The sequence below is a fragment of the Camelus bactrianus genome, chromosome 17 (genome assembly GCF_048773025.1).
Source record: "Camelus bactrianus isolate YW-2024 breed Bactrian camel chromosome 17, ASM4877302v1, whole genome shotgun sequence".
Taxonomy (NCBI): domain Eukaryota; kingdom Metazoa; phylum Chordata; class Mammalia; order Artiodactyla; family Camelidae; genus Camelus; species Camelus bactrianus.
The window spans coordinates 37,250,830-37,266,908 of NC_133555.1; the positions used below are offsets into that span (position 1 = coordinate 37,250,830).

At 46.1% G+C, this 16,079-nt stretch overlaps 1 protein-coding gene across 2 annotated transcripts in view; it reads left to right on the forward strand.

Annotated features, from left to right (window-relative positions):
• CDCP1 (CUB domain containing protein 1) overlaps window positions 1-4,242 on the forward strand; it is a 55,560-nt gene extending 51,318 nt beyond the window's left edge. Inside the window, exon 8 of one of the 2 annotated variants that reach the window (XM_074345058.1) lies at window positions 1,824-2,004. In XM_074345058.1, the coding sequence (XP_074201159.1) occupies window positions 1,824-1,858 (35 nt within the window). In that variant the 3' untranslated portion in view covers window positions 1,859-2,004. Of the gene's footprint in view, window positions 1-1,823 lie in introns of both variants that reach the window. The other variant, XM_010945944.3, reaches the window with a different exon arrangement.
• Window positions 4,243-16,079: the final 11,837 nt, after the last annotated feature.

A 16,079-nucleotide genomic window follows, 5' to 3' on the forward strand; every position in this document is an offset into this window, starting at 1 on the left:
CTGTTTTACGAGAGGGAAGTGTTGACTTTCTTAGATGGAGTACTGCTACCAGATTTCATCAATTCTACTCAGATTTCTGATTAAAGCCATGTTGTGGGCGGGGGTGGGGGTGGGCATCTATTTTCCTTAGCATGATTTTACCTTCCAAAAAGCTGGAGAAAAAAATTTTGTAATTAACTGGGGCCGCAAGCAAACAATTACAATTCCTAATCAGCAGTGAGACTGCCTCTGTCTCCGTGTATGCAGACGGGCTGGCCTGCAGCAGATCCAGGGGGACGCTTCTCTGTGAAATGGGAGTGTACACATCTCTCATGAGGGCGAGGACTTCTTGTAACAAAATATTGTTTTATTGTTTCTTGCAGGAAACTTTCCTGTCAGGGGTGCACAGTGTGTCCCACCCAGATGGGAAAGCATGGCATTAACACGGGGCCCCAGCTTCCTCATCAGGAGGGAATTGGGCGAGGCAAGGGGGTGGGGTGGCCAGCACATGCCTCTGTCTCTCAAGTGCCCCAGTCCTGGCCTGAGAGTGACCAGCCTGGCCTTGGGGTGGGGGAGACCACTGGCTGGCAGGCAGGTTTGCATAAGACCCATCCATCTTCAACTTGGGATTGGAAGGCAGACAGGTTCTGCAGTGAGAAGGAGGGAAAACACTGAATTTGCTCATTAACCATTTATTTCCTGAGGGCCTCCTGGGTGCTGGGAACCAGGCGAGGTGCTGGGGATACACCCGTGAGCAAGACAGTCTGGTCTCCTGCTGTCTGTGGGGACAGAGGGACTAAAGGGGCAGGCAGGTGAAGGGTCGGTGTCAGGGCAGCCTGAGAAGAGCCTGGTGAGGACAAGCGAGGAGCTTGTGGGAGGGGCGTCATCACGGGGCGTCAGGCTGGTGCCCTTGGAGCCCGCCACCCTGGCCAGGGAACTCAGTGTTACAAGCTACATGCACTGGATTTATTTTTATCTCTGAAAAGGGCAGGTTCACAATTAGTGAACCACCAGCTGCGCATTATATGGTCCATTATGCTAATTGAGCTAACGTCCTCCATTTGAATCTCTGGTCAGCTGAAAAGTCAGCGTCCCCTGCTTTCCACTGGTGGAGGCGGAGGGCTTTGTTTTCCGGGGCAGGGAGTGCTGATGCCCATCCACGTCCAAGTACCAAAGAACATTACAAACCAAACGTTAATGGTTTACAGAGGAACTCGGGCACCCCCACCTTATTTCTGTCTTCTTTTTAGCTCTTTCCTCAGCTGGAGGTCACTGCTGAAGGGACTGGATCCCTCTGCTAATACTGAATTCTGCTGTCCCCAACTCCAGCTAGAAACTAAGACGCAACTCTCCATCCTGAGTCTTGTATGTTGTCCTTTAGACTCTAGACAGTCATAGCCTGTCCTCGTGTAAAAGTGGGATGAAGCATTAACTGTGAGAAAGAACTCAGAGACTCACAGAAGGTTGGGCTGGGCATACCAGTGCCTGATGTGGTTGATTTGAGACACTACCCCGTTTCTGGTAGGAAAGAGGGGTTGTCAGATGTCTCCACCATTGGATGCCACGCAATTATTGAAGCAAACTCAGGGGCAGATGGTGTTAACGGTGACCTCTCTAAACCACTGTCTGCTCCTCTTTCCACCTTGGAAACTAGAGGCAGAAGTTGGTCCCTTCTAAAAGTTTGCTAGTGACAACAGCTTCAGTTTCATACACTAAGCGATCTGAGGGACTTAGGGGAAAAATGGTCAGAAACCTGAAGGATCGGGCAGGTTCCAGTAGGGATGTACGAATGGTGCACCTCTGAGGTCATTTCTTCCTGACCTCTGTCTTGTTCCCTTTCTCAGTAAGAAAAAGAAGATCAGCAAGGGCCCGGCCGTAGGTATCTACAATGGTAACATCAATACCCAGATGCCAATGCAGCCAAAGAAGTTTCAGAAAAGACGGAAGGACAACGACTCCCATGTGTATGCCGTCATCGATGATACCATGGTGTACGGGCACCTGCTGCAGGATTCCAGCGGGTCCTTCCTCCAGCCAGAGGTTGCCACCTACCAGCCCTTCCAGGGCCCCATGGGCGACTGCCCCCCCTCCCCACCCCCCACCTGCTCCAGGGCCCCAACCGCAAAGCTGACCACAGATGAGCCATCCCCTGGCTCCCCTCCTGAGTCTGAGAGCGAACCCTACACCTTCTCCCACCCCAAAGACACGAATATGAGCAACGGGAACACGGACATTCCCTTGCTGGACACCCACAAGCCCACAGAGCCTGGGGAATAACTTGGACCCACTCCAAAGACTTTGCATAAAGCAGGGCACCGAGAAGCCCTTTAGGGTTCCCAACCCGAAATCCTAAAAGAAGAGGAGCTGTACGGAAGGACAAAGAGGTTTTCCTGGACACCAACTTCTTCTGATTTCCAGGTGGACCCATTCCGATGATGAGACGTTGAAAATGAATTGTGATCTGGGTACAGTCATCACAGTGCATGTCATTCTAAACTCAGGTTGGGTTGTAACCAGCCCATAGTGAGAGGGGAGAGGCTCAGTCACCCAGGACAGGGTTGCAACGAGCCCTAGATTTGGATTTGGATTTCGACTTCTTCAGGTTGACAGTTCCGATCCCTAGGAGCCCACCCGAGGTCCCTGCTCTCACTGGGGTCCCCTGGGTGAAAATGACAATGTGCCTTATTATTATTATTAATATTTATTTGGTGGTCCTGTGTATTTAAGAAGTTGAATGTCTACCCACTCAGCTCTTTTCACCTGACATAGTGACAACTCATGCTGACTAGTTAGACAGCTGGGTTTTGACTTCTGCTGACCACTAGATAAACATGTGCTTGCCCCCTAGGAGGTGGAATAGGTTGTAGTCTGTCCAGCCAGAAAAGGCTGTGTGTGTGTTTGAAGGCACTGACGCCCACCTGCTTTGACAAGAGCCCTCCTGGTTCTCTCGCTCGGCATGTGGTTATCCCACTGCAGAAATACATCCTCAGTCCCATTGTCCTTTGACCTAGAAATAAGAGACGTTTTCTTGAATTGCTATGTGTGGCTCTCCCAGCTGCAATGATACTTTGGCATTTAAACAGAAACTGAGAGAGTATTTTCATCCTCTAAAAACATTTAAAAATACACCAGAGAGTGGCCACTCGTATTCTTTTCCTAACACGACTGAAGCAAATTACCGCAAACATGGCGGCTCAAAACAGCACAAATTTCCTACCTTATGGTCCTGGAGATCAGAAGTGCAAAGTGGGTTTCACTGAGCTAAAATCAGCGTGTCAGCAGAGCTGTGCTCCTTCTGGAGGCTCCGGGGAGAATCCGTTTCCTTGCCTTTTCCAGCTAGTAGAGGCTGCTCACCTTCCTTGCCTCCGATGGTGGCCATGTGACATTCCTGCATCCCTCTTTTACTTACAAGAAACTTTCAGTTATAAAGGATCCCCCCACCCCCAGATAATACAGAATAATCTCCCCATCACAAGATCTTTGACTTAATCACACTGAAAAGTCCCTTTTGCCTTGTCACGTAACATATCCAGATGTTCTGGGGATTAGGACACAGATCATTATTCTGCTGACCACACCTTCCTGCCCCTGCAGGAGAGACTACAAGATGACCCGGCCCACAGGTGTGCTATGTTTAGCCTGCAGCATCTTTCTAAAGAATTAGTTCCCAACATTTAAAATTATAAAATGTTTACATAAAAATCCAGGTCAGAAGATCAGACCACGCTGGAGCTCACATTCGCACTGAGCAGCAAGTGGCGGGAGTTGAAATGCAGCTCCATCGTTAGATGGGGCATCTGGCTCACCAGTTCGCCGCAGGCCCCACCGCTCCCTGTCGCCTCCCACACTGAGGCCGAGTCTCCGTTGCTACTGATCAGTGCCCTGCAGATTTGCTTCTCTCATCATGAAATGGAAAGTTCAGGACCCATATCTCATCTCAAATAAGAAGACCAGCCTCGAGGCTCATGTGTGATTTAGGAAAGTTTTTTTACACACAGCCTACATCCTTCATTTATACTAATTACCACTTGGCTCCTGTGGGTGTTTGCCTTTATGGACCCTGCTCTCATCTGGGAGAAGAGGGATTGTTTTGTGACTTGTCAGCACAGTCCCAAGATCAATGCTTCTGTGACGAAACCTTCTTTAAATAATAGATTCACATCTATTGTGTTCAGTGACTTTCCCTTGGAAACACACTGCCCAGACTTGTCCACCATGAAAATGAGTTGTCTCCATGAAAATGAGTTTTGCAATCTCCTAAATGCTGTGTTCCAAGGTCTGTTCAACTCTCTCCAGAAAGAAGAGTATGTTGTGTTTTTTTTACTTTTTTTGTTGTTGTTTTACTTATGCCTTCGGTGCTGCCTGTGACACTTTTACTTCTGAATGGCTGGCTCTGTCCAGGGACCCTCAGCCTCCTGACCTGAGATGCTGGCAAACCTCCCCCATGAAGGGCCAGAGGAGGGCCGTGGCTTCCTTCCCTCCGCTGAAATTGTATCATTATTTAAAATCACCGTTGGGACTCTGGCCCTCCATTCTCTGCCTTCCCCAACCTCCTGGCCTCTTCTGAGGGTCACTCAGCCAGTGCCCTGCATCCCACCCCAAAGTGTGGCTGTCATCAAACACGTCACCTTTACTTACAAGGGCCCCACGTGGCCATCTTTTAACGGAGAGCTCAAAACTCCCGGCCAAGTTGTGGGCTTCCTGAGATCTCAGGTGGATTTAATGTCTCTGAAGACACACCTCCTTGAAGGGGCCAGCCCGACGTACCCCTGGCACTTTTCTTTGAAGCCTGGTCCCCACTTCTGTAAAATATTTCAGGGTTGCTAGAAACCAAACATGTTTGTTGAAGCCCAGCTTGTGCCAGCACGGTGCCCTCCACGCTGGCTCTGCAGATGCCGGGCGGCCCTTGCGCCCATCTGCTGTGGCTGTGACAAAGCCCGGCTCAGACAGGACTGAATAATGCTGCGGTCATTTTGCATGAGAGGAGGACGTCCCAAGGAAAAAAGAGTCAAGGAGGAAAAGCGTTAAGTCCGTGGGACATGACTTTGGTCAAGCTTAGGACTGGTTTGTGTGGATCTGCAATGCTTCACTGGAAATAATTTATTTGTTGTAGATAATTTTTAGGTAGCATTTTATTCATTTCCTACACTTTTTTAAATAAAGAAATATACAGTAAAAAAAAAAAAAAAACATCAGGTTGTTTAAATGCTTTGGCTCCTTGTCCCCTGGCTCAGCAGAGGCCCAAATGTCCCAGTTGTTTACTGGGACAGGTTCAACATGGCTCAGCAGATGCCGTCTTGTCTGTGCGGTTCTGGCCCAGCAAGCGGGCTTTGGGCTGCCAGTGGGTGACTCAGAGGCCAGAGTTTCTTTTGTTCTGTTCTTACTGAGGCAACTTGAGCCCCCTCTGTGTGAGCCCCCCAATACCTGACCCCCATAGAAGCCTGGGGCCACCCTTGCCACTGACTGCTCTGAGCCCAGAGCAGGCTACCAGCCGCCAGAACAAAAGCAAAGGAAGTGCATGGGGAGAGGGGAGCTCCAAGTGGGCCCCCACCACCCACCACCCCCTTGGAGAGGAGACCCAAATGCATGGAGGAGACCCGGTGTCGCTGTGTGACAAACCAGCCCAGACCTTAGTGACTTAAGAACAGTCATGTATTTTACCACAAATCTAAGTTGAGCAGAGTTTAGCAGGGATGGCTTGTCTCTGCTCCGTGGGGCCACTCTGAGGCAACTCAACTAGAATCCATTTTCAAGATGGTGGATCACACAGCCAGCAAGTTTGCACGGTCTGCTGGCTGGGAGCTTTGATTCTTAATCACTTGGACCACTCACTCCGTGGGGCTTGCTGGGCATCTTCAAAACACAGAGGCTGGGTCCCCAGGGCCAGTGTTCCCAGAATCCTGAGATCTGGGCCTGGAAGCTGGCAGAGCATCACTTCCACCCTTGTCTATGGGCGCATCAGTCTCCGAGCCTGCCCGGATTTAAGGGGAGTAGGCGAAGACCCCACGTCTCAGTGGGAGAGGGGTCACGAGTTTGCGGCCGTCTTTAGTACACTGGAGTGGGGCTGGGGAGACCAGAGCCAAACGTTCAAGCCCTTGGGCAGCTCTGACCAACACCTTCTCCCTTGACCACTATGTCCGCATCCGTGCCGCACCCCACCTCTCCGACTGCCGCTGCTCCTAGATCCTGTTTTTGGATCTCAAGTTTCAGTCTTCAGCCTTCTGACCTGTTCTCTTTGCACATTGCCCCTTGGGGTTCCTACTGTGTCCTCTGCTCTATGATAATGCCCCAAATCCTGGCTGATATCTATCTGGGCACCAGGCCCACAATTCTGGCAGCCTGGTGGATTTATCCACTCGTATATCCTCATGTACCCCAAACCTGAATACTCAAGGGGTAAATTCATTCTTTCCTCCTCTCCCCTTGCTCTAAATCCTCTCCCTCTTTAATGTGAGTTCATTTCCTGACTCTGTCCCTAACTAGCTGTGTGGCCTTGAGTCAGGTTCTTTTTCTCAAATGCCTACACAGGATTGAATCTTCTAAGGGCACTTCCATCTCTAAAGTGTTTTGATTCATCCGGGCCCAGAATATTGGGCCCACCTTTGTTCATCCCTGCCCCTCACCCTGGGTTCTCCAGGTTCTTCTCCCATCTGCCTCTCCTCCTCTCCATTATTCCTTTTTATCTTGTGACTCCCTCTCTCTGAAATCTGTGCCTCTGGATTTGTCCCTCAGGACAAAATCCTCACTCTCCTGCTGAGCCACAGCAGCTCGGGTTTGCCACCTGGCCCTCCTTACCTCTCCAGACCTCCTTCCCTCCGCTCAAGCCATGACCTCAGAGCTCCATCCCAACAGGACTCAAAATCCTCAAGGTACCTCGTGGGCACACCCACCCGAATCTTTGCTTGTGCCACTGTTCTTGGACCCTCAGGCAGAAGCTACACTTCCTCCCTATCAATGAAAATCCAACAGTGTTTCAGAGTTTACCGCAGAGCCCACTTCCTTCAGGAAGCCCTCCAGCTCCATGAGCTCTCCCTCTAAAGGCCAAGAATCCATACCATCCTAACACTTTGCACTGAGGTTCATTAGTTTCGTTACTTAGAAGCTTGTACTTGTGTTCTTCTGCCTCACTATTGGTACTTCTCTGAGAGGGAGGGGCCCATGTTCGGTACTTGGTTCATCTGCCTTACATTGCCCCACACGGTGGCTGCCCTAGGAATAACGTCTGTAACATTTAATTGTCAGAATAGAGGCACGAAGTACACGCTGTACTTCAGCAGTGACTTCAGGCAGGTGTCATACTTCAGGCTGCCAGATGGAGGGAAGGAGTTGGATGCCAGGCACATACTCTGTCCTAGAAGTTTTGCAAGCCTTATCTCATGTCAGCCTCTGGTGATCCGTGATCCCAGCAACAGTGAGTTGCTTAGTCCAGTCCAGCTGCTGTAGCAAAATACCATAAACTTGGTGGCTGATAAGCAACAGAAATCTACTTCTCATAGTTCTGGAAGCTGAGAAATTCAAGATCAATGTGCCAGCAGATTCGGTGTGTGGTGAGAGAGCTCTGTTCCTCCTAGATGGCCAGACTCACTATGCCCTCATTTGTAGAAGGAGCAAGAGAGCTCTGTAGGGCCTCTGTGCCTTATAAGGGCACTGACCTCAATCATGAGGGCTCCACCCTCATGACCTAATCACCTCCCAAAGGCCCCACCTCCTAATACCATTACATTGGGGGTTAAGTTTTAACATATGAATTTAGGAGAGGGGGACACAAACATTCCATCTATCGAAGAGATCTAGATAAGACTGCATCTCTTTCCCAGTGGAAACCCACCCAGACACTGGGGTTGGGGCTGCTGAGGCAAGAGCTAAGCACATGAATCTACTGAATATAAATCCAAATCCAGGGCTACTTGGTGCCCAGCAGGGCCTCAGTGTCACGAAATGCTGCATAGGGAACACTCCTCAGAGATCAAAGGATCAATCTCATATTCAACCTGTCAGTTCCTTCTGGGTTTGTCCTAGAGCAAAGCGCTGGGAAGCAGATCATGGCCAACAGTTCAGACCTAGAACTGTCATAGCCAAATTCCAGGGCCAGCCCTCAGACCAGCCTCTGCAGGTGACTTGAAACGGACCTGCCATCTGTGCGGGGGAAAGGTCCTTTACTGTTTACCTGAGGTTATTCACTCTTTCAAAGTTTTATCACTTTAAAATAACCCTATAAGATCTTTGAAGTGCTCTCTCTCTCTTTTTTGATTTTTTGTTTTTTATTTGCTCAACTTAAAAAACATGTTTTTGTGGGTGGGGAGTAGCTCAGGGGTAGAGAGCATGCTTAGCATGCACGAGGTCCTGGGTTCAATCCCCAGTACCTCCATTAAAATAAATAAGTAAAAATAAAATAAGGGGGGGGGGCGGAAACGTGTTTTGCCTTTTATTATGGAAATCTAACATGCACTAAAGCAAAGAGAAGAATAAACTGAACATATCCATCAACCAGATTCAACCATTCTTGTTTCATCTGAGGTTCTTTTAACCAAGACTTGGTGCCTGGAATCTCCAGAGTGGCTGGACCCTGGAGAACCTGGCAGTGGTTACCTCTACCTCCCCCAAACTTCTACCACAGAGCTCAGCAGCCAGGCTTCCCTAGGACCTCAGGAAAATGGAGAGAACACCAAAACCAATAGGCTTTCAGAATCCTGGGAAGCTTTACTCACCTGGTGATGCAGATGTAGGGGAGAAAAAGTGTTTTTCCTCTACCCATCCTAGACTGACAAAAGACAGATTAGCAAAGGAAGAACAAACATGTTCATTGACGTGTGCAACACACATACACACTGCAGAACTCAGTGATGAGTAACTCAAATGGATGGCTAGAACTCAGGCATATATAGCATCTTAAAAGGACATTAAATTTGTAGAGCAGTGGCAAGGCAAAGGAAAAGTACTTTGAGCTTCTAGGAGTGGCAAATTGTGGGAAGTTAAATATTTGGGGGAAACTAATGGAAGATAAGGGTTTTAGCAAGGTGTGCTATGTAGATTTCTCTGGTGCTGTCTGTGGGCTCAGAGTCTAGAGTCATCTTTGGTAAGTAAGAATCACCCTGTCCTTCCTGGCGGGGAGAGGACAGAGAGTTTTTCTTGTGTCTACTTCTCCTTACTTGCCTGCAGCTCAAAATAATCCTTATGCCAGGCCAGCATATTTTGGGGTGGGATACTCTGAACCCCTCATTCTCCCATTTGAAACAAATTAGTTTTACATATTAAAAGTTGAGTTGGCAGCTGTGGAGAGAGATTTGTGTTAGACGTTGTGACTTAAAGAGATCTGCTTAAGTTAAGCCTCTATATGCTGTGAGCAACCAGGCACTTAATGAGGCACATTTCTATTGAAAATGAAGGGGCGAAAGGGTTAATGGTTAGAACAAACTGTAACCTCAGCTTTTGAGTCCAGAGGGTAGTGACAAGATTTCTAGGTGGTAGACTCAAAGCATGTTTAGCTGGTGGGGTGAGAATAGCAGTGCCCAGCCAGCAAATTTCCTCATTTGCGATTTGAATGTCTGGCAATAGCATACACATCAGCGTCACAGTTACAAATAGTTCTCTGTGCAGAGTATGCAGGTGTCCAGCTTCACTGCAGGGCTTCTTCTCCTTCTGCTGCTCCTTCTCCTGTTTTCAGATAGTCTCAATAAAGATCTGGGCAGACAGCTTTTAGTTCCCAGTGGCACTAAGTTGGAAGGTGAAAGGAAAAAATGGAAATGTTAATTACTACAATGGACAAATGTCAGGAGCAAATTTACAAAGAGGTAAAAAAGCCCTGAGACGGTGAGCATGTCTGGAATTCGACAACCCACAAGAATACACTATAGTTACAGTTATAGTTTTTTCCAATTGACATATAGTGGATTTACAATGTTTCAGGTCATCCTATAGTTTTTTTTTAATTGAAACATAGAATTTCTCTCTACAGTTATCCCCATTTCTATCAGAGAAGTCTATTGTGTTTGCAAAATAAATACAATCTCATTAAATCTGGCTAAATTATTTATGTAAGTGCAGCAAAAGTAGTAACATTTGTCCCCAGAGTGAAGAAGACCTCAGAATTGCTGAGAAGCAGCTGTGAACACCAGCCGTGTGACCCAGACAGGTGACCTAACTTCTCTGAGCCAGTTTCCTCAACTGTAAAATGTGAATCCTAATACCTACCTAACAAGGGGATTGTGAAGGTGGGAAGAGACGATGTATATGACAATGTCTGGATTTAGTAGCTACTCTTCCTTAAATCTGCATTGAAGAGAAAAAAATATTGCCAATAGGCTGTCTGCTTATTTTGGCTTGGTCTCATCTTCAGCAAGATGGTTATCTTTTCCTGTGAGTTGACAGTTCTCTAGCTAATTGTGTCCAACTCGAAGATGCTGTACTTCCCGTCATCTCCAGACTCATTTAGCTGTCAGCTCCAGCAAGCCGGCATATGATCCTGCAGCATTAGTGCAGCCCTAGAAAGAGATGTTCCTGGGAGATGCATCACAGCGTGAGCCATGTGAGCTCAACAGCCAAAGAACAGGGAACTGTGGGGTTTCATTTCCTAGCGCTACGGCAGTGTGATGAGATATTTGGCTGCCCATGTCTGAGGCAGCCCTGGGTATATGGGCTTGCCTGACCAGGCGCTCAGATCAGAAATGGAACCCCATGGAGACATGTGAGGGGTGCAACATCCCAGCACTGTGACTTGAAGTTACCATAGCAACTATCTAGTCTTATCTCCCTGCTCCATCCCCACCCTCAAAGGACACCTTTCCTCAGTGACAGGAGGCTGGATGTACAGGACCTCTCCTTGCAAGATGGTCAGAAATTCATCACTTCTTCTCCAATGTAAAGTCAGTGCCTCTAAATAGCCTCTAAGCATTAGAAAAGTTTTAAAAAGAAATGTGGGGGGAAAACCTTGTTAAACAGAAACTGTAGACAGACAGCATTTGCCTTCATGGAAGGAAACTGTGTGACTGGGCAACTTTACCCTGTATACCCCTTTGTAGCTTTTGAATTTGAACCATGCGAAGGTATCTTATTTTAAGATGAAAGAAAATTAAAACAAGAAAACTTCTTAAAACTCAGGATTCTGCGGTGGTTAAATGTCTCAAAAAAGTGTTTCAGCCTTGATGGCCTCTAGTGAGATTTTCAGAGACTTTAAGCCTCCTTTCTCCCCTCCCCACCCCGCAGTGGTGGGACCAGTTTGTCTGGATTTCAACCCCGCTCTGGTCAGAGATCGCAGGTTATTCCCTGAGAGGCTGGAAAAGGCTGGAAAGTGTGACAGTTACTCAAACACCCTGGAAGCCACTTCTACACCACCTCGGGGACACCATTCCTCAATGTTGATACTCCCAGGCCAAGAAGTCTTCTAGGGGGCTGACCACCAGCCCTGGGAGAGGAGGTGCTGCCTCCTTCCCACCTCAGCTCTGGAGAGAGGAGTCCCGGGCACCAGCTGGTGAGGTGACTTCAGCCCCTGTGGGGTTCCCCACATTGCCCAGCACATTCAGACTGAATTCAGTTTTCTTTTTTTTAATTGAAGTATAGTTGATCTACAATGTTGTGTTAGTTTCTGGTGTACAGCATAGTGATTCAGTTACACACACATATATATAAATATTCTCTTTCATATTCTTTTTCATTATAGGTAATTACAAGATACTGAATATAGTTCCCTGTGCTATACAGTAGGATTCTGGGTTTTTTTTTTTTTTTTTTCTGGTTTTTATATAGGAGTTTGTTTCTGCAAATCCCAAACTCCTAATTTATCCCTCCCACTCCTTCCCCTTTGGTAACCATAAGTTTGTTTTCTATGTCTGTGAGTCTGTTTCTGCTTTGTAAATAAGTTCATTTGTGTCATTTTTTTTAGATTCCACATAAAAGTGACATCATATGATAATTGTCTTTGTCTGACTTAACTTCACTCAATACGATAATCTGTAGGTCTAACCATGTCGCTGCAAATGACATTATTTCATTCTTTTTTTATGGCTGATTAATATTCCATGGTGTGTGTGTGTGTGTGTGTGTGTGTGTGTAAAATATATATACCGCAACTTCTTTACCAATCATCTGACTTCTTCAGGATCCAGGTTGGAGGGACTAGAATCTGCTCAGATCTTAAGACAGGGACCAGGGTCGGGGGAGGCGGGGGGCGGACTATTCCCTGGAGTTCAGAGAAAAATCATTTTGTGATGCTATGTTATTTAAAGAGAAAAAAAATTTTTTAGCCAAAATCCAAGTCCATAGCCCTGTGGGAGTGAGTGAAAAAGCCATTCTGCCTCAAACTTGGATTCAGTGTGCACTTGGGACCCTGGGCTGGTTCACTGGGTATCAGGCTATCAGCAGGAGCCAAGTCCATTGTAGGTCCCTTTCTTTTCAGGAGACACTAATTGCTTGGCTGCCTGCCACCCACAGTGTCGTCTGAGCTGTTTGCAGGCTGAGCACAGGCAGGATCCTTTTATAGTCCTGGGTTAGGTCTCCTTCCCACCTTCCACCTGGGGGTAGAGTGTGAACCTGCCCTCCAACCTCCTCCCAAGGCTGCCAACCCCTCACCCACACCCACCGCTGGTCACAGCGGCCACCCAGGAGGTCAGCCTGCAGGCTAATTTTCATGGATCTTTGATCTCAAAGATTATCAACTGATTATACTTTCTCTTTTGATTTGCAAAACACGTTTACAAACAGTATTTCGGTTTCTTCCCACTTGAAACCCTGTGCCTGGCACTTAACAACTCAATAGATTCTAAATTAAAATTGGTCCTCACCCCTGTGAGGTTCGTAAGCAGGACTAATTGTCTTCCTCTTCTTTCTTTCTTTTTTTTTTTTAATTTAAATGATGGTATTTAAAGAATGTGTGATTTTGCCCAAGGCCACACTGCTAGTAAGTGGCAGACTTCCTGCTTCCCAGCCTGAGCGCCCCCAGGACTTCATAAGTCCCTCCAAGGTATATTTATAAAAACTTTCTAGTGGCTGCTGGTCTTCTGCTCAGTATTTTGTGCTCCCGAGGGCACAGGCTCTCCCGAGCTTTAGAGCAGGCATTTGGTGTTAGGGATTCTGTGACTCAGGATTGGGCCTCTTTCCTTTCTTTCGCTTAGCTGTCTTTCTACAGTCACTAGTGGGCCAAAAAGCTCAACTGAAAGTTGCCAAAGGAGAATGAATCAGTCTTCTTCCTCTGCAAGCCCATTTCCAGGAAAGCCAAACATTCCTGAGCAATGGTCCTTTCCACTCCAGAAAGATATCAAAAAGGGAGCTGCAAAAAAACAACTCATTTATCAGATTGTACTCAGACATGGCCAACTCGCCTTCCCCAGGTCACTGGGCAGGATAAATCTGAAGACAGAGAGAAATGGCCACAAAAGAGGCTTTTGTCCCTTCAGTCTAATCAGGTTTAGTTATTATTTTGCGGAGTATCCACAGTTGGAAAGTTAGGCAAAATGATGGACTGAATGTCCTTTCTGAATCTCACAGGGAATTGTCTAACAAGCTCACCTAAGGGTTATATAATACTCTAGGGAAATGAAACTTTTGGTTGACTTACTATTGAATGGGACCTAAATTCTGTGAGAGCATATATTCATTTGTAGAAAATTGTAAGTTGCAAATGATTTTTGTCAGGTAGAGATGCAAACGAACTCTATCCCACAGAGAAGTTAACCTTAAAGGTTATGGTTTTATTGCCCTGTAGAACATTAACCAGTTTTGTATCTAACATTGCCATCTTATTCTTATTTCCCACTGAATACACATTTATTATATATCATGAGTCTTCAGAAAAATAAATAATTTTTGTGGGCTGTCTTTCTAAAATAAGCTACCACCTTCAAGAGAAGGAGAACAAAATGCCTCTGAAGCACCCAGAAATTCTGCTCTCCACTGTCAGCCACTCTGAGCTGGGGGTTGGCTCTCTGCACTGTTGCCAGGAAAACACAGAACAGGGAAGACTCCACTGGTGTTCAGTTGCAGAAGACTTGGCAGGAACTTCCTCATCCTGTTGGGGTAGAATGGTCTGTTCCAAGGAAAAGGCTAGAAACAGGGGAGACTATCAAAAACTCACGGAAAGGCCCATGGAAAGGCGGGGGACACTGGGGGAATTCAGAAGCCCCCATGTGGAGCTAAGGTTTAAACAGTCTCATCTTCTTATCCAGTAATAGGCTAAGTTAGTTAAACTGGGGCTTGTACTAGCTGAAGAATTGCCCACTCTCCAGCACTAGTTTGTAGGCCCCCTAAAGGCAGGGAAGATGTATCAATACTGAAGATCCAATCTGATGAGGACTGAATATCAAAGGGCATGATGGAACTTTGTGGAGTGATGGAAAAGTTCTATATCATGATGGAGGTGGCAGATTCCATGGGGGTAAACATTTGTCAAAACTGATCAACTGCACACTTAAAATGGGTGTGTTTTGTTGTACGTAAATTACACCTCAACAAAATTGATTTTAGAAAAGATTATTCAAGATTTCCTGTATTTTTAAGATATTCTGTGACTCATTCTAAGCAATGTCTCATTTGGAGGCCAGATTTCACTCTCCTGCCATTTTCAGAGTTTCTATTTGAAATGCAAATACTTACAAAAACTTTGGGAGACCCAGTGGAGGCGGAGGCCTTTCCTTACATTACATTTGTTCCCTTTGAGAACAAAAAACTAAGATAGATTCATAATTTGTTATTAGCTGATCAACTGCCCTTCATTTCAGCTGGCAAAGGCAAAGAACTGTGAAAAATTAGAAGAAATGTTAAAGATTGTCTAGCAACCAACCAATTCATTTTACAGATGAGGAAACTGAGGCCCAGTTAAAGGAAGGATAATTGAAAATGTGTTCTTCAGAGGTGATTTTTTTTCCAGTCAGGGGCTAAATCTTCCTCACTTCCTCTTGAAAAGCAACCCAGTGATATTTCTGCAAATAACAGTCTCTGATGAACACTGGCAACACAGGTACTTCCAATAATGAGGACAAAAAGGACTTACACCTTTTTAAAAAGTATGTAGTGTCAAATCAGTCCAATATATTCAGAATGACGTTGTTTTTTCAATTATATTTTCTTTAAATAACATGGGTAACAAGCCCTTTTGAGAAACTAAAGCCTTTATCTTTGGTGTTAAAAAAAAAAAAAATCAATCTAATTTATTTTCTCCAGGCCAGGGACATCAATTTTTAAGATGCTACAGAAGCTGCAAGCACAGACTTCTTGCACAAATAGATCAAGATGTTTCTATTTGTCTTCAGATCCTCACCAAGGGTTGAACAATAATTGAACATGGCACCACATCTGCTTTGATCTGCAAGAAGAATTTCAGTGTGGGTAGCACTCAACTGTGTGGTATTTAGTCTGTGGTGTATCCAATTCAACTCAGTTATTTCAATTTACTCTTATTGAACACCTACTATGTGCAAGACAGTGTCCTAAGGCCGAATGCTGGTGGAGAAGTTGCCACGTAAAGTGCTGTGAGGGGTCAGACACGGGGTGGGGGAGAGGAGGAGACTATGAAGCTTAGGAGGCAGCATTCGCTCATTCATTCAACAAGCATGGCACCAATCGAGGTGTAGGATGCCTCAATTCCATTAGATCCTTTCTTGAGTTGTTAAGACACTTCTAAACTGGAAGAGGAATGAACGTGGGGCTTGGCTGGAGAGGTAGTCAGAAAATGTGATCAGAGTTCTTTGCCAATTTTTATTCTATTTTTCCCAATTCTGACCTTTTGTTTCTAGCCCTGCTCCCAAGGCAACAGAGCACGTTGCAAGTATTTCACAAACAAGCTACATTAATATAAACTAATTAAAACATATGGAGATGATTTCTCAGCAATATTCTTTAATTAGTAACTTCCATTCTGGATACTGAAAAAGAAAACCATGCACTCTGTCACAGCCCTCGGGAATGCTGAGGGCTAGAGCAGCCAGAAGTTTATAGATCCTGCACCTGTGAGCAAAAGGTCACCTCAAGATTTAACTTTGATTCCAAACTTCTGCACAGAGAACTGCTGTTTCTTTAGGAAGAGCAACCTAATATTTTCTTGACTGAAGGGGACAGGAGACCCATATTCAGGCCACCAAGGACTAAAAGGAACCACATAGGATCAAATGGGG